The sequence below is a fragment of the Symphalangus syndactylus genome, chromosome 20 (genome assembly GCF_028878055.3).
Source record: "Symphalangus syndactylus isolate Jambi chromosome 20, NHGRI_mSymSyn1-v2.1_pri, whole genome shotgun sequence".
Classification (NCBI taxonomy): Eukaryota; Metazoa; Chordata; class Mammalia; order Primates; family Hylobatidae; genus Symphalangus; species Symphalangus syndactylus.
Window position 1 is genome coordinate 25,999,981 of NC_072442.2, and position 24,770 is coordinate 26,024,750.

A 24,770-nucleotide genomic window follows, 5' to 3' on the forward strand; every position below is an offset into this window, starting at 1 on the left:
GCTAACATGGTGAAGCCCCATCTCTACTAAAAATACAAAAAATTAGCTGGGGGTGGTGGCACGCGCCTGTAGTCCCAGTTACTCTGGAGGCTGAGGCAGGACAATCGCTTGAACCCAGGAGGCGGAGGCTGCAGTGAGCTGAGATCACACCACTGCACTCCAGCCTGGGTGACAGAGTCAGACTCTGTCTCAGACAAAAAAAAAAAAAAAAAAAAAATATTGAGCCACCCAGTCCAACTAGGACTTTGACATGGTGAGCAAGAAATGAACTTCTATCCTATTGGGACCACTGAACATTTTGACTTGGGTTGTTGCAGCAGCCGGTGCTCCCATAGGAAAGGTTGCCTCCCTCCTTCCATGACCTCTCTCAACCTCTCAACCTCCCCGCCCATCTCCTTGGACACACTCTCTGCCTGCCCCATGGCTGCCAGGCCCCCAGCCCAGCCTTAGGCCAGCTCCCTGGTAGACCCTGGTAGCTTCATTTCCCCTGACTTTAATATGCCTTTTTTTTTTTTTTTTTTTTTGAGATGCAGTCTTGCTTTGTCACCCAGGCTGGAGTGCAGTGGCACGATCTCGGCTCGCTGTAACTTCTGCCTCCCAAGTTCAAGCGATTCTCGTGTCTCAGGCTCCCGAGTAGCTGGGACTACAAGCACCCACCACCGTGCCTGGCTAATGTTTGTACTTTTGGTAGAGACGGGGTTTCGCCATGTTGGTTGGCCAGGCTGGTCTCGAATTCCTGACTTCAAGTGACCCACCCACCTCAGCCTCCCAAAGTGTTGGGATTGCAGGCGTGAGCCACCACACCCGGCCTTTAATAGGCTTTAATGGGTTAGGTTTTCCCCTATAACAGTGAGAAGATCTAAGGTTCAGGCGTTGAGGGTAAACAGACTGGGTCTCATGGTAGCCCCTATGTGGGGGCCTAGGAGGGCCATTCGGCTTGGCCCTCATGTTAATGAAGGGCCTGAAATTTAGACCCTGCTGTTATCTCCGATAAGATTATACCTACAGGCACAGCAGTACTCTGACAGGATGGGAAGAAGAAGACATTCACCAGATGGGTATCATTTGTCCCATGACTGGACCATGAGGCCTACAGCATGTTCTGAATTCATTTTATCTTATTTTATTTTATTATTATTTTTTTTGAGACGGAGTCTCGCTCTGTCGCCCAGGCTGGAGTGCAGTGGCACAATCTCGGCTCACTGCAAGCTCCGCCTCCCGGGTTCACGCCATTCTCCTGCCTCAGCCTCTCCGAGTCGCTGGGACTACAGGCGCCCGCCACCACGCCCGGCTAGTTTTTTTGTATTTTTAGTAGAGACGGGGTTTCACCGTGGTCTCGATCTCCTGACCTCGTGATCCGCCCGCCTCGGCCTCCCAAAGTGCTGGGATTACAAGCGTGAGCCACCGTGCCCAGCCGAATTCATTTTATTTTTATAAACCCTATAATTATTCTGTGATGAGTACAGTTATATTGCATTACAATTTCTATGGGAACAGTGGTAGTTCATTAAATGCTGACATTTAAGACATCCTAAAATGGTTGATAACTGTATTTGGCGTTTCTTCATTTTTTTTTTATACATGTGGAGCTTCAATAAATGCAAGTGGTCTAGCCTTCCTTGACCTCAGAGAGGCCCTGGTCTCATATCCTGCTTTGTTTTAAGGTTATGTAAGCCTAAGTAACTTAGGGAAATGGTGTCTTCCACCTCATCTAGCCCAGGGTTTGGATTCAAAGCCCCAGCTTTGTATTTTTTCCTTTATGCATATCTTTCTCTCAGGGCCCCTACAGGGAGGGGGGCTGTAATCTAGGAAAGATTTAGGGATTCCTGGATTTTCCGTCCAAAATGCTACCTTCATGCCATCATAACAGCTCCTGATCTCACCCCAGGCCCTGACCCTGGCCTGCCTCTCGTGCCTTGATTAAGCCCTGGGTCTCCATCCTCAGCCCTGCCTCACCTCCTTGTGGAGAACCATGTTGCACATGCACTCGGTGGCCGCCTGCCGCAGTTGATCATGAGTCTCAAACATGTAGTTCTCGATGTCTGGCAAGGCCCTCTCCTTAAAGATCTTCTGCCTGGGGTAGGAGGGTGGAGGAAGAAAGACCCTTGAGTCTTCTGCAGTGACCATGGGGGTTTTCTGGCCACCCAGGGACCATTCTTCCATTCTGGTGCTCTCCTTCCCACATCCTCAGCCAGCATGGTTTATGTGGCATCAAACTGCCCCCAGCTCTAGGAGCGGCACCATGGGCCTAAACTAAATGGCATAGCATGGCATCCTGGCCACAGCAGTGGGTTCTGGATATCACCCAACTGGAGAGCCTCTGTATTATTGCAGTAAAGAAATTCTCTCTCTCTCTCTCTCTCTCTCATCCTGGATGTAGATCCAAGAAGATGTGAAGGCCAGAGCTGCCCTTATAACCATGAGAGAGCAGAAAAGCCCATTGAGAATTAAAGCAATACAGAAAGGATAGGAGAGACAGAGAGAACAGGAACCTAAGGCAGCTTTGTAAGCCCTGCATCAAGCCACACCTGAATCTTGTTACCCCAGACTTTTTACCTACATGAGCCAATAAATTTCCTTTATGCCTAGGCCTATTATAGTTAAGTTTTCTGCTACTGGCAAACAAAAGAAGCCCAACCCAGTACATGCTGACATATTCCTGCTTCCACAGAGGAATACATTTTATCCCACTATCCACCTGGATATCTTTTTTTTTTTTTTAACACTTTAAGTTCTAGGGTACATATGCACAACGTGCAGGTTTGTTACATAGGTATACATGTGCGTGCCATGTTGGCTTGCTGCACCCATCAACTCCTCATTTACATTAGGGTATTTCTCCTAATGTTATCCTTCCCCCAGCTCCCCACCCCTGACATGCCCCGGTGTGTGATGTTCCCCCCCGTGTCCATGTGTTCTCATTGTTCAACTCCCACCTATGAGTGAGAACATGCAGTGTTTGGTTTTCTGTCCTTGTGACAGTTTGCTCAGAATGATGGTTTCCAGCTTCATCTATGTCCCTGCAAAGGACATGAACTCATCCTTTTTTATGGCTGCATAGTATTCCATGGTGTATATGTGTCACATTTTCTTAATCCAGTCTATCATTGATGGATATTTGGGTTGGTTCCAAGTCTTTGCTATTGTGAATAGTGCCGCAATAAACATACGTGTGCATGTGTCTTTATAGTAGCATGATTTACAGTCCTTTGGGTATATACCCAGTAATGGGATTGCTAGGTCAAATGGTATTTCTAGTTCTAGATCCTTGAGAGCCAAATCATTAGTGAACTCCCATTCACGATTGCTACCAAGAGAATAAAATACCTAGGAATCCAACTTACGAGGGATGTGAAGGACCTCTTCAAGGAGAACTACAAACCACTGCTCGACAAAATAAAAGAGGACACAAACAAATGGAAGAACATTCCATGCTCATGGATAGGAAGAATCAATATCGTGAAAATGGCCATACTGCCCAAGATAGTTTATGGATTCAACACCATCCCCATTAAGCTACCAATGACTTTCTTCACAGAATTGGAAAAAACTACTTTAAAGTTCATATGGAACCAAGAAACAGCAGGCATAGCCAAGACAATCCTAAGCAAAAAGAACAAAGCTGGAGGCATCACCAGGGTCAGATATCACACTACCTGACTTCAAAGTATACTACAAGGCTACAGTAACCAAAACAGCATGGTACTGGTACCAAAACAGAGATATAGACCAATGGAACAGAACAGAGCCCTCAGAAATAACACCACACATCTACAACCGTCTGATCTTTGACAAACCTCACAAAAACAAGAAATGAAAAAAGGATTCCCTATTTAATAAATAGTGCTGGGAAAACTAGCTAGCCATATGTAGAAAGCTGAAACTGGATCCCCTCCTTACACCTTATACAAAAGTTAACTCAAGATGGATTAAAGACTTAAATGTTAGACCTAAAACCATCAAAACCTTAGAAGAAAACCTAGGCAATACCATTCAGGACATAGGCATGGGCAAAGACTTCATGATTAAAACACCGAAAGCAATGGCAACAAAAGCCAAAATTGACAAATGGGATCTAATGAAACTAAAGAGCTTCTGCACAGCAAAAGAAACTACCATCAGAGTGAACAGGCAACCTACAGAATGAGAGAAAATTTTTGCAATCTATCCATCTGAAAAAGGGCTAATATCCAGAATCTACAAAGAACTTAAACAAATTTACAAGAAAAAAACAACCGCATCAAAAAGTGGCAAAGGATATGAACAGACACTTCTCAAAAGAAGACATTTATGCAGCCGACACATGAAAAAATGCTCATCATCACTGGTTATCAGAGAAATGCAAATCAAAACCACAATGAGATACCATCTCATGCCAGTTAGAATGGTGATCATTACTACTTTACAAAGAAGTGCTGGCTGGGTGTGGTGGCTCACACCTGTAATCCCAGCAATTTGGGAGACCATGGCAGGCAGATCACCTGAGGTCACGAGTTTGAGACCAGCTTGGCCAACATGGGGAAACCCTGTCTCTACTAAAAATACAAAAATTAGCTGGGTATGGTGGCACACTCCTGTAGTCCCAGGTACTCGAGAGTCTGAGGCAGGAAAATAGCTTGAGCCCTGGAGGCAGAGGGTGCAGTGAGCTGAGATAGTGCCACTGCACTCCAGCCTGGGCGACAGAGCAAGACTCCGTCTCAAAAAGAAAAGAAAAGAAAAGGGAAAAGAAAGAAAAAAAGAAAAGAAAAGAAAGAAAAGAGAAGAGAAGAGAAAAGAGAAAGGAAACTAAAAGAAAAGGAAAGAAAAAAAAGAAAAGAAAAAGAAGGGCCTTATAGCATCTTTTGGCTTTGGTATAGTCACTGTGTGGTTTACTAAGTGCTAACTCAAATCCCACCCCTGGCCTTTGATGTTGTCTTCAGAGAAGAGCATTCTCAGCATATTATGTGAAATTTCAAACAAACACTTTTTGAGCCACCTCTCTCCACCCCTGCCACACTCACCACACTCACCGGAGTTTGTCACTCCGCCCAGACAGGTTGGTGAGGCCTAGGAGAGCCTCATAGTTCTGAAGCCCATCACTCTGTGTGTCCAAGAGTCTTACAAAGGGCTGCACCACCTCATACACCTGTTGGGGAGGGGTCAAGTGTTTGGTCAGGTGAGGACTTTGTTTCCTGAGTGCCTCCCATTTATAGGTGCCCAGTTTCCAAAGCACTTTCTCATACATTGTCTGATTTAATTCTCACAGTGATCCTGACAGGCAGGATTATTTTCTTCACTCTATAGATAGGATAACTGAATTTTGGAGAGGGCAATCCTGTCTGTCAGAGGCAGAACCAGGCCTGGAATCCAGGTGCCTCCAATGCATCACCCTCCCTGTGACAGCACCATGCCCCTGTCCCAGGCTGGAGGTAGAATGACAAGGGGAAAGGCCTCTAGGAGCAGAGGAGACCCCTCCCATTGCCCTATCCCATCTACCCAAGCACCTACCTGCTCCCCAGGGAAAGCAATGTCCGGATTGGAGACAGCAGCGATCTTTGCTAGAGCGTGGGCTGCCTTCACCTTGCCCACAACTGTGCCCTCCAAAGCCAGGGGAATCAGGGCCTGCAAGAAAGGGCAAGGTCACTGCTTAGTCACAGACATCCAGAGGCTTCCCTTCTATCCTCCTGCTCCAGGTGCTGTCTGTCTGTCCCATGGGAGGGCCAGGAAAACTCTGCCATATAATCAGCCCTTGCACATCATGGAAAACGATTAAATTCTTAATCACATATTCACTCCTCTTGGTTCCCAGTGCACATTCAGGTCTTTACCCCACTTCCTCCCACCCACCTAAATATTCCTTCAGCTTTTGGAAAAATAAATAATTCAATCAACAAATTTTTTACTTTCTGCCTAAGCCAAATTCAAACTTTTAGTTTGTTTTGTTTTGTTTTTTTGAGACAGAGTTTCACTCTTGCTGCCCAGGCTGGACTGTAATGGCATGATCTCGGCTCATTGCAACCTCCTCCTCCTGGGTTCAAGCAAGTCTCCTGCCTCGGGTTCCTGAGTAGCTGAGATTACAGGTGCACGCCGCCACGCCCAGCTTATTTTTGTATTTTTAATAGAGACGGAGTTTCAGCCAAACCCAATCTTTTTTTTTTTTTTTTACTTTTTTTTTATTAATTTTTTTGCATACAAAAACAATAAACATTTTCTAAAAATACATACAAACAAAAAGATGCGTATCAAACATATTAGGAAGGTTGCACATGGGAAGTCGGGGAATAGAAATGGGGGGTGGGAGTTAAAATAAATGAGAGAGGGACTTTATATGGATCAGTGATAATAACTCAATCCTCTATTTGACAAAGAAGAGGGAGAAGGAAGAGGAAGAAAAAGAAAGTGGGATAAAGGATCAGAAAGGGAGGAAAATAGAAAAAATTAGAGTATGACTCCAGGGTAGACCTGTTTTGTTGTCACTGAGTTGGTTGGTTGGTTTGTCTGTTGTATTCTTCATGTTTCGCCAAGTTGGCCAGACTGGTCTCGAACTCCTAGCCCGAAGTGATCAACCCGCCTCACCCCCCAGAGTGCCGGGACCACAGGCGTGAGCCACCACGTCCAGCCCCCACATTGCTTCTGGCCTCCGTGGTAGACCTCCCAGACGGAGCGGCCAGGCAGAGGAGCTCCTCACTTCTACCCAGACACGGGGCGGCCGGGCAGAGGAGCTCCTCACTTCCCAGACGGGGCGGCCAGGCAGAGACGCTCCTCACTTCTTCCCAGACGATAGGTGGCCGGGCAGAGGCGCTCCTCACTTCCCAGACGATAGGTGGCCGGGCAGAGGCGCTCCTCACTTCCCAGACGATGGGTGGCCGGGCAGAGGCGCTCCTCACCTCCCAGACGATGGGTGGCCGGGCAGAGGCACTCCTCACTTCCCAGATGGGGCGGCCGGGCAGAGGCGCTCCTCACCTCCCAGACGATGGGTGGCCGGGCAGAGGCGCTCCTCACCTCCCAGACGATGGGTGGCCGGGCAGAGGCACTCCTCACTTCCCAGATGGGGCGGCCGGGCAGAGGCGCTCCTCACCTCCCAGACGATGGGTGGCCGGGCAGAGGCGCTCTTCACCTCCCAGACGATGGGTGGCCGGGCAGAGGCACTCCTCACCTCCCAGACGATGGGTGGCCGGGCAGAGGCGCTCCTCACCTCCCAGACGATGGGTGGCCGGGCAGAGGCGCTCCTCACCTCCCAGACGAGGCGGCTGGGCAGAGGCGCTCCTCACTTCCTCCCGGACGGGGTGGCCGGGCAGAGGCGCTCCTCACCTCCCAGACGATGGGTGGCCGGGCAGAGGAGCTCCTCACTTCCCAGACGATGGGTGGCCGGGCAGAGGCGCTCCTCACTTCTTCCCGGACGGGGCGCCCGGGCAGAGGCGCTCCTCACTTCTTCCCAGACGGGGCAGCCGGGCAGAGGCGCTCCTCACTTCTTCCCAGACGGGGCGGCCGGGCAGAGGCGCTCCTCACTTCCTCCCGGACGGGGTGGCCGGGCAGAGGCGCTCCTCACCTCCCAGACGATGGGAGGCCGGGCAGAGGCGCTCCTCACTTCTTCCCGGACGGGGCGCCCGGGCAGAGGCGCTCCTCGTTTCTTCCCGGAGGGGGCGGCCGGGCAGAGGCGCTCCTCACTTCCCAGACGGGGCGGCCGGGCAGAGGCGCTCCTCATTTCTTCCCGGACGGGGCGCCCAAGCAGAGGCGCTCCTCACTTCTTCCCGGACGGGGCGGCCGGGCAGAGGCGCTCCTCACTTCTTCCCGGACGGGGCGGCCGGGCAGAGGCGCTCCTCACTTCTTCCCGGATGGGGCGGCCGGGCAGAGGCGCTCCTCACTTCTTCCCGGACGGGGCGGCCGGGCAGAGGCGCTCCTCACTTCCTCCCGGACGGGGGGGCCAGGCAGAGGCGCTCCTCACCTCCCAGATGATGGGTGGCCGGGCAGAGGCGCTCCTCACTTCCCAGACGGGACGGCCGGGCAGAGGCGCTCCTCACTTCCCAGACGGGGTGGCCGGGCAGAGGCGCTCCTCACTTCCCAGACGGGGTGGCCGGGCAGAGGCGCTCCTCACCTCCCAGACGATGGGTCAGCCAAACCCAATCTTAACATCAGACATCTATTGAGCACCTACCATGAATCAGTACTTTCTATATTTCCTCTAATTCTTGTGACAGTTTGTAAAGTGAAAGTGTGATTTTTCCCCTATTTTACAGATGAGGAAGCTGTGGCTGGGAGATTAAGTATTTTGCCTGAGGTTATGCAGTCAAAAATGGGAAGAGCAAGAACTCAACTACAAGTCTTCTACATCAAAGTCCAGGGTCTCTGTCTTTGCACGGTGCTTCCTTCCAATAGCAAGGAGGATAGATGGGATTCCAAAGTACATACCATCATAGCATAAAGTCAAGCAGAAATTGGCTTGGGGCTATGAGCACAGACAGCGCAGATAACTGGTGGCCGTATTCCAGGAGGTCGAGTTGGGGCAGAGGGTACATTATTCTTGGGCTAGGCAAAGAGCATGCACAAAGGCACCTTCTGGGATGGCAAGAACCATGTCCTGCCCAGTTACCTTGCCACCAACTTGAGCCACAATGGTGCCTCGGTCCTTTGGGTTGTCACACAGTGCCAGGAATACTCTGTGGGACGGAGAAGAAAGGAGAACAGTTAATGCACCAGCACACCTTCCCAGGCAGCAGCAGCAGCGGCAGCAGCAGGCCAGCCAGTCAGAGCCAGTGAAACCCTGGGATGAAAAGGGAGACCATGGAAAGTGCCACTTGTGTGCCTGTGCCCCAGAATTAACCACCTTGGGAAGATGACATCGTGGAAATAATTGGCTGGGAAGGAAGTGAGGCCAAGTGAGGTTGCAAAGAGCACTCCTCACTATCACTATTTAGGGACACAACCACCCAGGAGAAGCTTTTCAACATGGATGTGCCCCAGGTCCTCTGTGATCTGGCTCTGGCCCCCTCTTTTGTCTCACCCAGCACCAGCCCTTCCTATGCATTCCCTGCCCCAGATATATTGCAGGAGAACCCCAAATTCACTCATTCTTTCTCCATCCTCAGTGTCTTTGCAGATGCTATTCCCTCTGCCTGGAACCTTCCCTCTCCTGCATTTAAGTGGCTCCTTTCCTTCCTTCAGAGCTTGAGTTGTCACATCCCCTAGGAGGCCTTACCAACTGCCCACCCACCTCCCCTCCAGTCCGGTTGGTTGGGGGACACTGCTTGTGCTCCAACCAGCCCTTTGTGCTTCCCACATAATGGCAACCATTGCATCGGACTGTAGCTGTGATCTTGCCTGCCTCCCTGGCCAGGCTGCACACAGACTGTGCCTTTAATCTCTGGGAACAAGGTAACAAGAAGGAACAGTGGCCTCGTTTCTCCTGATGCAAACTTCCATCTGTGATGACCTGCCCAACATGCCACTTCTCTTCCTTCCTTTCCGTCTTTCCCTCTTTCTTTCCTTCTCCTTCCTTTCCTTCCTTTCTTTCTTTTTCTTTTCTTTCTTTCTTTCTTTCTTTCTTTCTTTCTTTCTTTCTTTCTTTCTTTCTTTCTTTCTCTTTCTTCCTTTTCTCTTTCTTTCCTCTCTCTCTCCTTCCTTCCTTCCCTCCTTTCTTCCTCTTTCTCTTTCTTTCTCCTTTCTTCCTTCTTCTTTTCCCTTCCCTCCTTCCTTTTTTCCTTCCTCCATCCCTTCCTTTCTCTCTCTCTCTTTCTCTCTTTCTTTATTTCTTTTTTGTATAGAGACAGGATCTTGCTCTGTTACCCAGGCTGGAGTGCAGTGGCACCACCATCATTCACTGCAGCCTTGAATTCCTGGGCTCAAGTGATCCTCCTGCCTCAACCTCCCAAGTAGCTGGGAGTACAGGTGCACACCACCACACCAGGCTAACTTAAAAATTTTTTTGTGCAGATGGGGTCTCAATATGTTTCCCAAGCTAGTCTTGAATTCCTGGGCTCAAGCAATCCTCCCACCTCGGCCTCCCAAAGCCCTGGGATTACAGGCATGAGCCACCACCCCAGTCCCATGTCACTTTCAAAGCTGATCCCCTCAGAACTTTCTCCAGGGTTTCCCAACAGTTTATCTCCTCATTTAGGCCCCCGCCATTTTTATCTCCCTGCCCAGTGTGCTGCACTCCAGGCCCCTCAGCCCCCAGCCCTAGTTCCAAGCTTTGGCCCACTGCAGCCCCACCTGGCCAGCAGCTCCTTGGTCTGGTCAGCGAGGATGGCACTATCTGCTTTCACCATGCAAGCCAGGGCAGTGATGACACCCGCCTTCAGAAGCCGCTTCACCCGCATGTCTATAAAGTCCTTCTTGTCCTGGGGAGATGAAAAGATGGCAATGTGGGAGGGTCCTAGGTGCCAGGCCAATCTGTATTGGAACCAAAGATGGTGCATTTCTGAATTCTTGGGGTCGGTTGAATAATGGCCTCCAAAGATGTCCATGGCCTGGCCAGGTGCGGCGGCTCACGCCTGTAATCCCAGCACTTTGGGAGGCTGAGGCGGGCAGATCACGAGGTCAGGAGATCAAGACCATCCTGGCTAACAAGGTGAAACCCGGTCTCTACTAAAAATACAAAAAATGAGCCAGGCGTGGTGGCGGGCGCCACAAGCTACTCAGGAGGCTGAGGCAGGAGAATGGCATGAACACAGGGGCGGAGCTTGCAGTGAGCCAAGATCACGCCACTGCACTCCAGCCTGGGCAACGAGTGAGACTCCATCTCAAAAAAAAAAAAAAGATGTCCACGACCTAATCTCTGGAACCTGTGTATGTGGGACCTTACATGGCAAAAGGAATTTTGCAGACACGATTAAGTTAAGGATTTTGAGATGGGGAGTAAGCCTAGATGTCTGTGTGGGCCCAATATAATCACCAGGATCTTTTGTTTTTTTTGAGACGGAGTCTCGCTCTGTCGCCCAGGCTGGAGTGCAGTGGCACAATCTCGGCTCACTGCAAGCTCTGCCTCCCGGGTTCACGCCATTCTCCTGCCTCAGCCTCTCCGAGTAGCTGGGACTACAGGCGCCCGCCACCACGCCCGGCTAATTTTTTGTATTTTTTTTTTTTTTTAGTAGAGACAGGGTTTCACCGTGGTCTCGATCTCCTGACCTCGTGATTCGCCCGCCTCGGCCTCCCAAAGTGCTGGGATTACAAGCGTGAGCCACTGCACCCGGCCATAATCACCAGGATCTTTATAAGAGGGAGGCAGGAAGATCAGTTAGTACTAGGAGATGTAACAATGGAATGGAAATGAGGTCGGAGTGGTTCAAGGTCACCAGCCAAAGCATGTAGGTGGCATCTAGAAGCTGAAAAAGGCAACAAAATGATTCTCCCTTAGAGCCTCCCAAAGAAACCAGCCCTGCTAACACCTTGACTTGAGCCGAGTGAAATTCATTTTAGGACTCTTGACCTCCAGAACTATAAAATTTTTAAAACTGGGCCAGGCATGGTGGCTCACGTCTGTAATCCCAGCACTTTGGGAGGCTGAGGTGGGTGGATCACTTGAGGCCAGGAGTTCGAGACCAGCCTGGGCAACATGGCGAAACCCCGTCTCTACTAAAAATACAAAAATTAGGCCGGGCGCCGTGGCTCACGCTTGTAATCCCAGCACTTTGGGAGGCCGAGGTGGACGGATCACGAGGTCAGGAGATCGAGACCATGGTGAAACCCCGTCTCTACTAAAAATACAAAAAAATTAGCCGGGCATGGTGGTGGGTGCCTGTAGTCCCAGCTACTCGGAGAGGCTGAGGCAGGAGAATGGCGTGAACCCGGGAGGCGGAGCTTGCAGTGAGCCGAGATTGCACCACTGCACTCCAGCCTGGGTGAAAAAGCAAGACTCCGTCTCAAAAAAAAAAAAACCAAAAAAAAAAACAACAAAAATTAGCTGGGCATGGTGGAGCATGTTTGTAATCCCAGCTACGCAGGAGGTTGAAGCAGGAGAATTGCTTGAGCCCAGGAGGTGGAGGTTGCAGTTAGCCAAGATTGCACCACTGCACTCCCCCTGGGCGACAGAGTGAGACTCAGTCTCAAAAAAAATAAAAAAAGTAAAAATTGTGTTGTTTTAGGCCACAGTGCTTGTGGCAATGTGTTCTAGAAACAATAGGAAACTAAGAAACTTCTCCAGATTCCCTCCTTCCAAACAACTGCCAAGAGGTATATAGCACACCCTGCTGCTGTGTGTGACTGTCTCTCCTCTTCCTTGCCTTCTCTAATCCCAAGACAGAGCCTGAGGAGCTGATACCGTAGAAAAACAGTCCCAAAGATTCTCTCATTCACAGAGGAATGAAATAAAAGAAGGACAATCCAAAAGACTAAATGATGCATATATTGTTTTTCTTGGAAAAGGCTGGGGTGGGAGTGGAGGTGGAGAGAGGGTATAGGTAGGAGAGAAAGGACACAGTGGATGAAGCCGCCATAACAATAGATTGGGTTTGCTGGAAACCCAAAGTCAACCCAGGGTTAAAGAGTCCCTACAGACAATCCTCAGAGTGGGGAGTGGTGGGGAGGGGGCTGACAACCCTAGGCAAGCCCTGGAAGCCACACTGGAACTTCACAGCCACAACACATGCTCTGCACCGTTGCCTGTATGAAACATCATGCAGTTTTCATAAATGATTCAGAGGCCGGGTGCGGTGGCTCATGCCTGGATTCCCAGCAGTTTAGGAGGCCGAGGTGGGTGGGTCACTTGAGGTCAGGAGTTCAAGACCAGCCTAGCCAACATGGTAAAACCCTGTCTCTACTAAAAATACAAAAATTAGCTGGGAGTGGTGGCATATGCCTGTAATTCCAGCTACTCGGGAGGTTGAGGTGGGAGAATCACTTGAACCCAGGAGGCGGAGGTTGCATTGAGCCTAGGTCTCACCACTGCACTACAGCCCGGGTGACAGAGCAAGACTCTGTCTCAAAAAATAAATAAATAAAATAAGAATGATTCAGAGAGTGAGATGGCAATGTGAAAAACATGTTTTTCCAAAATTGGGCACAAAATGATAAATATATTCTGATTATAACTATGAAAAGAAAAAAGATACATAGAAAAAAAGCCTCTGGTAGGTAACATAACATTAAAATGCCAACAGCAGTCATGTGGAGATGACATAATCATGAGTGGTTATTTTCTTTCTTTTTTTTTTTTTTTTTGAGATGGAGTCTCGCTCTGTCACCCAGGCTGTAGTGCAGTGGTGTGACCTCGGCTCACTGCAAGCTCTGCCCCCCGGGTTCACACCATTCTCCTGCCTCAGCCTCCCGAGTAGCTGGGACTACAGGCACCTGCCACCGCGCCCGGCTAATTTTTTGTATTTTTAGTAGAGATAGGGTTTCACCGTGTTAGCCAGGATGGTCTCGATCTCCTGACCTCGTGATCCGCCCGTCTCGGCCTCCCAAAGTGCTGGGATTACAGGCGTGAGCCACCGCGCCCGGCTGATGAGTGGTTATTTTCTTTTCTCCACATTTTAATTCGTTTTGCAGCATGATTATATTACTTTGATCATTAAAAAAATCTAAATGATTTTATTGGCTGGCAATATCTTGCATATATTCATACGCCAATCACACACAAATCATATCTTCATGTGCAAGGAATTGTGGGAGAGGGCTCCGGGGGATCTGTGACTTCTGGGCTAATGCTGACCATGCCTCTCCTCTCATGATTCCTACTTATCACCCATGTCACAAAATCCAGAAATCTGAGAAAATCAAATTGTTATCTGTTGGAGACATGAAATAAAACTGTCTTTTATCCATAAAATCAACAACACGAATTGCAAAGTGTCCATCATGGCTCCATTTGTTTTCTCAGACTACAAATTGTTGGATTTTTTTCAAAAATAGAAAATAAAAACAAAGAAAAAGCATGAGCACCATCTGGTGGGAAAGTTTACCATTAACATATTCAGTGTATGTGTATCTTACCCCCAACCACCCAAACACACACCGCGCCACTCCTGACACCACTCCTTTTGCCATTCTGCCGCCTTTGGAGGCCTGGTGGCACAGACCAGACCACTCCCGGGTCACGCCTGACCCTACCTTGGGGTGTTCCTAGGGCACATGCTACTTGGAGAACTTGGCGAGCTGGACAAGCTCTGGGATGACCTCCTTGACATCGTAGCTGTTGGTGCAGTTCACCAGGGTGGTGGCCACCGAGTACAGGATGGTCTTGTCACTGGTCTGGAAGGCACAGGGTCGGGGAGAGGGAAAGGAAACTTTAGGACAAACTTCTGCTTCCAGGATGCTCCCTCACGTGGCCGGCAGGTTGGTGTGGGAGGAGTGCAGCTGGTAGGGCCCATTCTGAGGAAAGACAGCAGCGCAAGAGAGGAATGGCTCTGCCCATAAAGGCAGGCAGCAGTGTCTCCTGCACCCTCCACAGTAGCTCTGGCAGTATGAATAGGAGCTGTCCCACAAAGATCCTCTCTTTGCGCCTCTTCCACAAGCCCAGTCTAACACTTTCCCATCCAACTGGAGATGGAGCAGGAGCTGGACATTTTCCGTGGCGAAAATCTCTCCCATGCTTCCTCCCTTTACTGGTAGAAAAGAGCCAGGGAGTTGGCCCAGCAGATGAGGAAAGGAGTCTGGGAGGGCCTGGGAGGGAGGGCAGGTTCCCAGAAAGGCCGGGCACAGCCTCTTTTATTTATTTATTTTCTTGAGGCAAGGTCTCTCTCTGTCACCCAGGCTGGCGTGCAGAGCTGCAATTCTAGCTCACTGCAGCCTCGATCTCCCAAGGCTCAAGCAATCCTCCCACCTCAGCCTCCCGAGTAGCTGGGATTACAGGTATGTGCCACCACACCCAGCTGATTTTTGTATTTTTTGTAGAGATGGGGTTTCACCATGTTGCCTAGGCTGGTCCTGAACCCCTGAGCTCAAGCCATCCACCCACCTCAGCCTTCCAAAGTGCTGGGATTACAGGCACGTGCTACGATGCCCCGCAATTTTTTTTTTTTTTTTTTAGCTGCCTCAGGTCCTTCAAGACCTCACCTCCTGAGGGCCCCAGGAAAACAAACTGCCCTCCTGTGCATCTTCCCATCTCTGGAAGGCATTGGGAGTCAGGAGTCCATTTTACAATCAGGTAAAATGAGGGCCAGAAAGGGGGAAATAACCAATCATGTTTACACAGGAGTAAGGAGTAGAGCCAGGAGGAAGACTGAGATCCATTCCTTGTGGGTCCGGACCCAGCAGACCTTTCCTGAGGTTTGTGGTCGGGCCAGACTCCCCCACACTTGCCTTGGCCAGCTCAAACATGGCCTGCAGGGCAGGGACGTCCTGGACAAAGTCGTCCTTCACATCAGCGTCCAGCGTGAGGTAGGCCAGGCCCTCCACTGCCCAGTGCCAGGTCCGGGTGTCGATGGAAGTATTGCACAGCCACCTGGAAGTGAGGAGGGAGCACACACGGAAAGGGGCCCAGGGCTCAGGTCAAGAGGGTGAAGCGATTTCAGGGTGGTGAACCAGGGGTGAGGTCCCTTTCACACTCCACTGGAGCATACCCCAGAGACCCTTGCCCAGAAGGCGCGTGAGGAGGTGGAGGGCCTGGGAAACAGAGCCCCCTTACCTGCGACACTGTTTGGCCAGTTTTTCTGTCGACCCTTCCGCAAACTGCCTGAGACCGTAGTCTGTGCCGCCTGCAGAGCCGAGCTTACAGAGTCCCTGTGGAGGAGAGGAGACAGCAGACACATGCAGGATCGGAGACACCAAGGCTTGGGGATGAAGCCTTGCTCAAATAGGTTTCTATGGCCAGAACACTTTGCCCCTCTTTCTTTGCTTGGTTCCACCTCTGTGCAGACTGTAAAACTCAGCTCAGGTGCCACCTCTGCTGAGATACTTTCCCTGATGCTCTGGGTTAGGGTAGAGGCCCATAAAGTTGAAGTTCTTGCCCTGCCCCCTTCCCCCACCATTTTGACCCCACAGATGTATTGTGCCTGCCATTTTGAAAAACCAGCAAGACCAAGTTAACCATATCTGAAGCTTCAGTGGGGAACCTTGTTATGGCACAGAAACTGACAGAGAAATCCTATCTTCTGGATAACAGACTCAAATGTGCAAAATTTTACCCAGAGAAAATTGGACTTTTCTTAGGGGGGCGGTTTCATAAGAGAAAATTCACTTTTCTCAGAAGCTAAAATTTGTTTTTAAAAAATTGATCCTGGGTGCAGTGGCTCATGCCTGTAATTCCAGCAATTTGGGAGGCCGAGGCGGGTGGATCAGTTAGGCCAGGAGTTTGAGACCAGCCTGGCCAACATGGTAAAACCCCGTCTCTACTAAAAATACAAAAATTAGCCGGGTATGGTGGAAGGCATCTGTAATCCCAGCTACTTGGGAGGCTGAGGCAGGAGAATCGTTTGAACCCAGGAGGCGGAGGTTGCAGTGAGCCGAGATCCTGGGGGTTGCAGTGAGCCAACAACATGCCACTGGACTCCAGCCTGGGCTGCAGAGGGAGAGGGAGACTCTGTCTGAAAAAATAACAATAATAATAATAATAATAATTTCAGGCCAGGCACAGTGGCTCACGCCTGTAATCCCAGCACTTTGGGAGGTGGATCACCTGAGGTCAGGAGTTCAAGACCAGCCTGGCCAACATGGCGAAACCCTGTCTCTACTAAAAATACAAAAATTAGCTGGGTGTGGTGGCACAGGTCTGTAATTCCAGCTACTCTGGGGGCTGAGGCAGGAGAGTCACCTGAGCCTGGGAGGTGGAGGTTGCAGTGAGCTGAGATTATGCTGCTACACTCCAGCCTAGGTGACAGAGTGAGACGCCATCTCAAAAAGAAAAAAAAAGCAAAATGAAAGTGGAAAAAAAAACACCTTATAAAAATGGATTAAGGAAAGTGACTTTTCAGAATTTGCTCTGAAAATGCATTCTGGATGCAAGCTCATCAGTGCTCACGTTGTTCATAAGCAGGGAGACGAACGTCCTCAGGGTTAAGCAGCAGAGTTCACCGTTCTGAATGTACATCCTCACAAGCCCCCTGGATATTGCCCTGTTCTGCAGGGGTCTGTGGCTGGCTCTGGTGCCCCCTTAAACCTGGTCTCCTCAAGGACAGCGGCCTCAACTCATTCATTTTGGTGTCCCTGCTGCCTGGCATGGCACCTGGTACTGAGTAGGAGGGTGGTACCGAGCCCACTCACCACCAGTGTGCGGATCTTGATCTTCTCATTTTTGGTGGTCTTGTAGATCTGTTTGAGCAGTGACACTCCATTGGTGATGATGAAGGTGGTGCGGCTGAGCTTGGTGGAGGCACGGATGAGGGCCTCCATGGCCACCAGCTGGTCCGTCTCGCGCTCTGAGCCAAATAGTGCCACCATCATCTCCATCACACCTTTCAGTCCCAGCAGCTGGTTGCCCAGGTCAAAGGGGCCCTGCAGGATCCCTGACACCATCTGGATGGCATTCAAGTTCTTGTCCATGTCCTGGGGGTCAAACTTGCCCCTGAAACAAAGGACAAGGGTGGTCAAGAGAACTGGCCCAAGAGAGTGGAAAGGGTGTGAGATTTGGAGGCAGTAGGATTTGGATTTGCATCCTGGCTCCACCACTCATGTGCTGTGTGATATTGGGCAATTCAGCAAACCCCTCTGAGCCTCAGCTCCTGTAAACTGAGGATAGTACTACTAGTTCTCAGAGTTGTGGTGAGGATAAATGATGTAACAGCTGTGTCACAGGGTGTGCCTCTGGGAAATACACTCTGACTCAGGGATCGACATGCAGGAAGTTTGTTAGAGCTCTTGGGAAGAAAAAGAAGCAGGACTGGGGCAGAGGGAGGCATTTTGCAGTCACCACAAAGCCTCAGCCTCCAAGAAGTTCTGGAGCTGGAACACCCTTCACAGTTATTGCAAGTTGGAGTGAGTCTTTTTTTTTTTTTTTGAGACTGAGTCCTGCCCTGTTGCTGGAGTGCACTGGTGCCATCATAGCTCACTGTGACCTCAAACCCCTAAGCTCAAGCAATCCTCCCACCTCAGCCTCCTGAGCAGTTGGGACTACAGGTGCACACAATCATGCTCAGATAATTGTTTAAATTTTTGGTAGAGGCGGGATCTTGCTGTGTTGCCCAAGCTGATCTCAAACTCCTGGCCTCAGGTGATCTTTCCGCCTGGCCTCCCAAAGCACTGGTATTATAGGTCTGAGTCACCTCAACTAGCCTGGTGTGAGTCTTTGCACACTGGCTTCCCTGGGAAGGGTGAAACAGCTCTCCCCAGCTGGGGCAAGTCCCAAAGAGAGATAACGGCTGAGAGCCATCAGCTGACAGCCTTTCCAGCAGCTGCTGTGTCTGGGAGGACAGTACAGCATCGACAACAACACAAAAAGGCCTAGTGTGATGCCCAGCACACTGTTTCTCTCTGTGACATGGCCTGGGCCAGTCACTCCCGTCTGGTGATCTGGTCTCAGTCCCTTCCCCTGTCAGTGAGCATGTGGGCTAGATATCCAGGAATGTTCTGCCTTGCTTTCAGAATCTATTACCATCTACTCCAGGGGAGACTCTCTGCGTGGGAATGTCAGAGGTGACATGCCTTCTGATGCTTCTCATCTGCCCAGGTTGGTGCATTGTGGGAAACAGGGCAGATGTGCACAGTGGAAATGCAGCTGTGTATAAATGCAAGAAGGCAGCGTGGACTGGGCAGGAGAACTCCACACCGAGAGTCCAAGACCTGGGCTCTGGTCCCATGTCTGCCTCTGATTGCTGGAGGATCTCAGGCAAGTTCCCCTGGGGAAGAGGACTCAGCTTTGGAAGCTCTGAGAGCCCCTCCAGCTTGAGCATCCCATGTCCTGTGCCTCATCTCTCCACTCAGTGCCCAGGGAACCAGCATCCTTCGTAATTAGTTGGGGTCTGACCTTTGAGCTGGCGCTGGGTGCCCACACAGCCCCTGCCCCTGATGAAGCGGGGTATATTCCACTCTTGCTAGGGGCAGGCTGGGGCACCATTTGATGAAGGCAGTGACTCCTCCTCTCAGCATTCCACAGGCTGACAGGAGGGGGCCTCAATCAACAAACCCAAACAAGAACTAGCTGGATGACAGGTAATGGAAGTCAGTTGGGGACCTCATGAGGGACTCAAGAAGTCAGCAGGAAAAGTTGAAACTGAGGTAGAGAAAGAGAGAAGCCTTGAAAAGAGCTAAGTGAACCAAAGTCAGGGTGAGCAGAAGCCATGGGGTAGAGAAGGAGTTGGCAAATCCAGAGAGTTGAGAATAGCTTTCACATTATTTTATTTGAGACAGGTTCTCACTCTGTTACCCAGGCTGGAGTGCAGTAGTGTAGCTGTGAGGCTCATTGCAGCCTTGACCTCCTGTGCTCAAATGATCCTCCTACGTCAGCTTCCCAAGTAGCTGAAACTACAGGGGTGCGCCACCACACTTGACTCATTTTTAATTTTTTTTTTTTTTTTTTTTTAGAGATGGGGGTCTCTCTATATTGCCTGGGCCTGGGCTGGTCTCAAACTCCTGGCCTCAGGCAATTCTCCCACATCGGCCTCCCAAAATGCTAGGATTACAGGCATGAGCCACCACATCTGGCCAGCAGCTTTTTGGCTTTTTTTTTCCTTTTTGAGATGGAGTCTTGCTCTGTCGCCCAGGCTGGAGTGCAGTGGTGCGATCTTGGCTCACGATAACCTCCACCTCCTGGGTTCAAGCAATTCTTCTGCCTCAGCCTCCCTAGTAGCTAGGATTACAGCCACGTGCCACCATACTCGGCTAATTTTTGGTATTTTTAGTAGAGATGGGGTTTCACCATGTTGGTCAGGCAGGTCTTGAACCCCTGACCTCAGGTGATCCGTGCCCCTTGGCCTCCCAAAGTGCTGGGATTACAGGCATGAGCCACTGTGCCCAGCCAGGTTTTTGTATTTTAAAGGATTTTAAAAAATATGTTGACAGAGACTTATATGTCCCACAAATACTAAAATATTTACTCTCTGGCCCTTCATAGAAAAAGTTTGTTGACCCCTGGAATACAGAAAGGAAAAGCAGAGTAAAGGCAACGTCTTCACCCACCTAAGACTCACCTGGAGTGCTTTTAAGCATGCAGCTTCCTGAGCCACACCCCAAACTACCGAGTCAAGAGGCGATGTCTCAGAAATCTGAATAATTTACAAGTCTGGGAATCATTGCAATAAAGAATTAAAAGGTCATGCACTGGAGTCACACTGATGCTGGAACACCAGTGAGGAGACTCAGGAACTGCAGCTGCTGAGGGCCCTAACCCCTGTCTATCTCTGCAAAGCCACATGAGTCTTAGTCTTGGAAGAACCGGGCCTCCCTCCTTGACAAGCTGACATCTGTTCCTTTCAACCACAGAAGCCAGTGGTAGGTATAAAATATGTCCATGGCTGGGCAAGGTAGTTGATGCCTGTAATCCCACCACTTTGGGAGGTGGAGGCAGGAAGATTGCTTGAGCTTGGGAGTTCAAGACCAGCCTGGAAAACACAGCAAAACAAAAAACACAAAAATTAGCCAGGCATGGTAGTGCACACTTATAGTCTCAGCTACTTGGGAGGCTGAGGCAGAGGCAGGAGGATCGCTTGAGCACAGCAGGCTGAGGCGGCAGTGAGTCATGATCATGCCACTGCACTCCAGCCTGGGTGACAGAAAAAAAAAAAAATTAGCCCAGCATGGTGGCAAGTGCCTGTAGTCCCAGCTACTCTGGGAGGCTGAGGTAGGAGGATCACATGAGCCCAAAAGTTAGAGGCTGCAGTGAGCTATGATTATGTCACTGCACTCCAGCCTGGGGGACAGAGTGAGACCCTGTCTCAAAAAAAAATAAATAAAATACAATATGTCCAAAAATATGTTGACACCCCTCCCTTCAAAAGTTGAAACCTAATTTCTTCCCCTTAAATGTAGGCCAAACTTGCTGACTTGCTTCTAATGAATAGAATGTGGCGGAAGTGATGACATGTGTCTTCTGAGGCTAGATAGAGAAGACATCTCCCTGCTGCCTTGCTCCCTCTTGGATCTCTTACTGTGGGACAAGCCAGCAGCATGCAGTGAAGATGCTTCAGCAGCCTGTGGAGAGGTCTGCAGGGAAAGGAACTGAGGCCTCCCACCAACAGCCAGCACCAATGTGCCAGCTGTGTGATTCCACCATCTTGGAAGCATTTTCCAGCCCCAGTCAAGCCTTCAGATGGCTGCAGCTCCAGCCAGCATATGACCGTAACTTCATGAAAGACCATAAGCCAGAGCCACCCAGCCAAACCACTCCCAAATTTCTGTTCTGGTGTGAGATAATAAAACATTATTGTTTGAGCTGCTAAATTTTGAGATAATTTGTTACACAGCCATAGATATCTAAGACAGAGCCTGACCCTGTGAGGCCTCCAGGAAACTTACGTGATGTATTCCTTGCAGATCTTGCGGAAGTGATCACGCTCTGGGTCACAGCGCAGGTCATCATAGAGCTTGTTGATTAGGATAGAGGCCAGCATGCAGGTGTTGTCAGTCAGGGGCAGGCAGGACGGCAGATCTGGAACCTGCCCCACGACCTTCAGGATCTTCCTCATACCTGCAGGGTAGACAGTGGCAAGCCTAAGAATCCTGCGGGGCTCCATCCTCACGCACACCCCTCACTCAGTGACTTGTTATCATCAGCTTCTCTCCAGCCCTGTCTGTAGAAAACATGTGGTTCATCCAGAATGAAGGGCCCTAGAATGGGGTCAAAGGACTGGGGGCAACTGACACTGCCCCCAGCTTGACCAATTCACCTCCCTCTAGGGGCCTCTATTTTCATATGTACAAAATCAGGACTAGTTGATCTCAGAGGACTCTACCAGTGCTGACATTCCATGGGCTGATGTACAGTCTTCTCCAAATACTATTTCATATTCTCTTCCTCAAACCTCAGCTTCTTCATTTGTAAAAGGGGAATAATACTACCTACCTCATAAAGTTTGAGGGCCCAATGAGATAATGTATGGAAACCCTACTGTCAATCCAGACACATTACTATCACTCAATAAATGTTTATTATTGAGTGTGTATTTATTAAGTATTTATTTAGCAAATGCCATATTTGCATTTATGATGATGATGATGTCTTCTCATCTCTTTTGTTGAAAAATCTTCAATGGCTTAGTATTACCGTCGGGCAAATTCAACAGTCATGTCTTTGTTAAACAAATGAGCACCTTTGGGGTACTGGCTACCAAAATAACAGATATGATCCTGACCTCGAAAAGCTCACAATACAATAGGGAAAACTGACATATGAAGATTACAATGAGATGTGATAAGTATAGAAGGGTAACGCTGAAGATGAGGTGATTCACTTCAACAAAATAAGATCTGCAATTTATTCTGAGCACTTACTACGTGCCAAGAGCTTTATACACATTAACTTCATCTAATCCTAACAATAACCCTACTGGTTAGGAATCATTATTTCCATCTTTCAGAGGAGAAAAACAAGACTTAGAGAAGTCAAGTAAGTTGCCCAGTGACACAGCAAGGACACGCTCCCAATCATGTCTGATTTCAAAGCCTGTGATGTTAGCTGTTACACTATGTTGCCTCTGGGGCAACAGACAGGTGGATTTCAGAGCCAGGTTTTAGAGGTGGGTCAACATGGTGAAACCGTGTCTCTACTAAAAGTATAAAAAATTAGCCAGGTGTGGTGGCAGACACCTGTAATCCCAGCTACTTGGGAAGCGGAGGCAGGAAAATCACTTGAACTCAGGAGGCGGAGGTTGCAGTGAGCCGAGATCATGCCGCTGCACTCTAGCTTGGGTGACAAAGTGAGACTCCGTCTCAAAAACAAACAAACAAACAAACAAACAAAAAAAACCAAGGAGCTAATGCCTTCCTTCACTGGGTTGCTGTAAACATTAAATAAGAAAATATATATAGGTTGATAGCAATGCACCTGGCATAAACTGTGTGCTTAATACATAGAAACTAATAATAGTTTGTTATTATTGAATTTTTATCTAGAATTTTGAAACTATTTTAGAAATAACAAAGAGCTGTGAATTTTACCAAAGCCTACACTGAATTCAATCTGATGTAAATCAAGTTGCTATCATGGCAAACTTGAAGTAGTATTTTGAAAAGGTTTTGTTTGTTTGTTTTTTACATTAAGGGTTATGGCCGGGCGCAGTGGCTCACTCCTGTAATCCCAGCACTTTGGGGGGCCAAGGCGGGCAGATCTCTTGAGCTCAAGAGTTCAAGACCAGCCTGGGCAACATGGTGAACTCCCATCTCTACAGAAAATACAAAAATTATCCCATCTCTACAGAAAATACAAAAATACAAAAATTAGGTGTGAGGGTGCACACCTATAGTCCCAGCTACTTGGGAGGCTAAGGTGGGAGGATGGCTTGAGCCTGGGAGGCAGAAGTTGCAGTGAACTGAGATCACACTACTGTACTTCAGCTGAGTGGCAGAGTGAAACCCTGTCTCAAAAAATAAATTAATTAAGCAATTATGAAAGGAGTTCAAAGAAGTAACAGAATGAAAGAGCCGGGTGCGGTGGGTCACTCCTGTAATCCCAGCACTTCGGGAGGCTGAGGTGGGCCGATCACCTGAGATCAGGAGTTTGAGACCAGACTGGCCAAAATTGCAAAACCCTATCTCTACTAAAAATACAAAAAAAAATTAGTGGGGCATGGTGTCTGGCACCTGTAATCCCAGCTACTTGGGAGGCTGAGGCAGGAGAATCACTTGAACCCGGGAGGTGGAGGTTGCCGTGAGGCAAGATCAAGCCACTGCACCCAGCCTGGGAGACAAAGCAAGACTCCATCTAAAAAAAAAAAAAAAAGAAAAAGGTATATTTAAGTAGTGGAACAATATTCTCTTCCATCTATGCCTCCATTCCCCTGCAGCCATCAGCATTCACTGCTTCAAGGAAAGGATGATACAGGTGAAAAGCTTTTGTGTTATAAGAACCAACCTGGGCTTCTGAGTTTCACACACCCAAGACCTAGAAGATTCATGGTATAAAGTTCATGCCATCAACAGTGATTTGGAGGAACAGATGGAGATCCAAGCTACCTACTCCAATCTGGACTAAGGGGTATCTCTGGACCCAGCAAGACGTGGGCACAAAGGAAGACAGTACACGAGTGTGGACAAGCAGTGTGCAGGCCACACTCCTGAGAGAGGGTGCAGAGGCTGCCTGCTCACCCTGTCCCAGGAAAGGGACCAGCAGATCTGAAGAGGCCCTGTAGCCAGGACCAGGAAGACTCCCCAGGAGCCAGCAGGCCCCACAGGAGAATGGTGGGGTCTCAGCACATGGTGGCCCAGATAAACAGCAACTAGCAGCCCCAGCATCACGTTGGCCTCTGGAACTTAGGTGCAGTGAAGAAAGGCAGGAGGAGGCATTCTGCATTCACTCAGATTAAGTTTCTGCCATTGGGCTTCAGAATGGGGACTCAAAATAGAAATTAAGTGTAGGGATATAAAACTAAAAGTTAATCGTTTACACTCCTGAGTTAAGGCTTTAAGTATATGAAGATCTAAATACATTCCAAATGTTTTACTAGGATGTTTTGAAATGTCGTATCTTTCTTGTACCAGAAAAACTGTAAGCTGCCTTCTTAACATCATGACTAGAAAAAATACGTCATTGTTCATGAGGCTGAGCACACATTAGATAGCAGATATTGTAACCCTACCGCTGGAGGATTAAAATAGTACTTTGGTATATGCCCAACATAAATGCATACTTATATTCAGTAAAAGGCACGTTCTAGAATGTTCATGGTAGCACTGTTTTTTTTTTTTTTGAGACGGAGTCTTGCTCTGTCACCCAGGCTGGAGTACAGTGGCAAGATCTCAGCTCACTGCAACCTCTGCCTCCTGGGTTCAAC

General features: G+C 49.2%; 2 protein-coding genes across 3 annotated transcripts in view; one reads left to right on the forward strand and one right to left on the reverse strand.

Moving 5' to 3' along the window:
- The window catches only part of C20H17orf78 (chromosome 20 C17orf78 homolog), a 172,837-nt gene that overhangs the window by 121,225 nt on the left and 26,842 nt on the right, over positions 1–24,770 (forward strand). The window lies entirely within an intron of this gene.
- The window catches only part of LOC129469897 (uncharacterized), a 75,505-nt gene that overhangs the window by 34,827 nt on the left and 15,908 nt on the right, over positions 1–24,770 (reverse strand). The window contains 1 exon segment of the mRNA XM_063628665.1: positions 1,957–2,070. Coding sequence (XP_063484735.1) covers positions 1,957–2,070 — 114 coding nt within the window.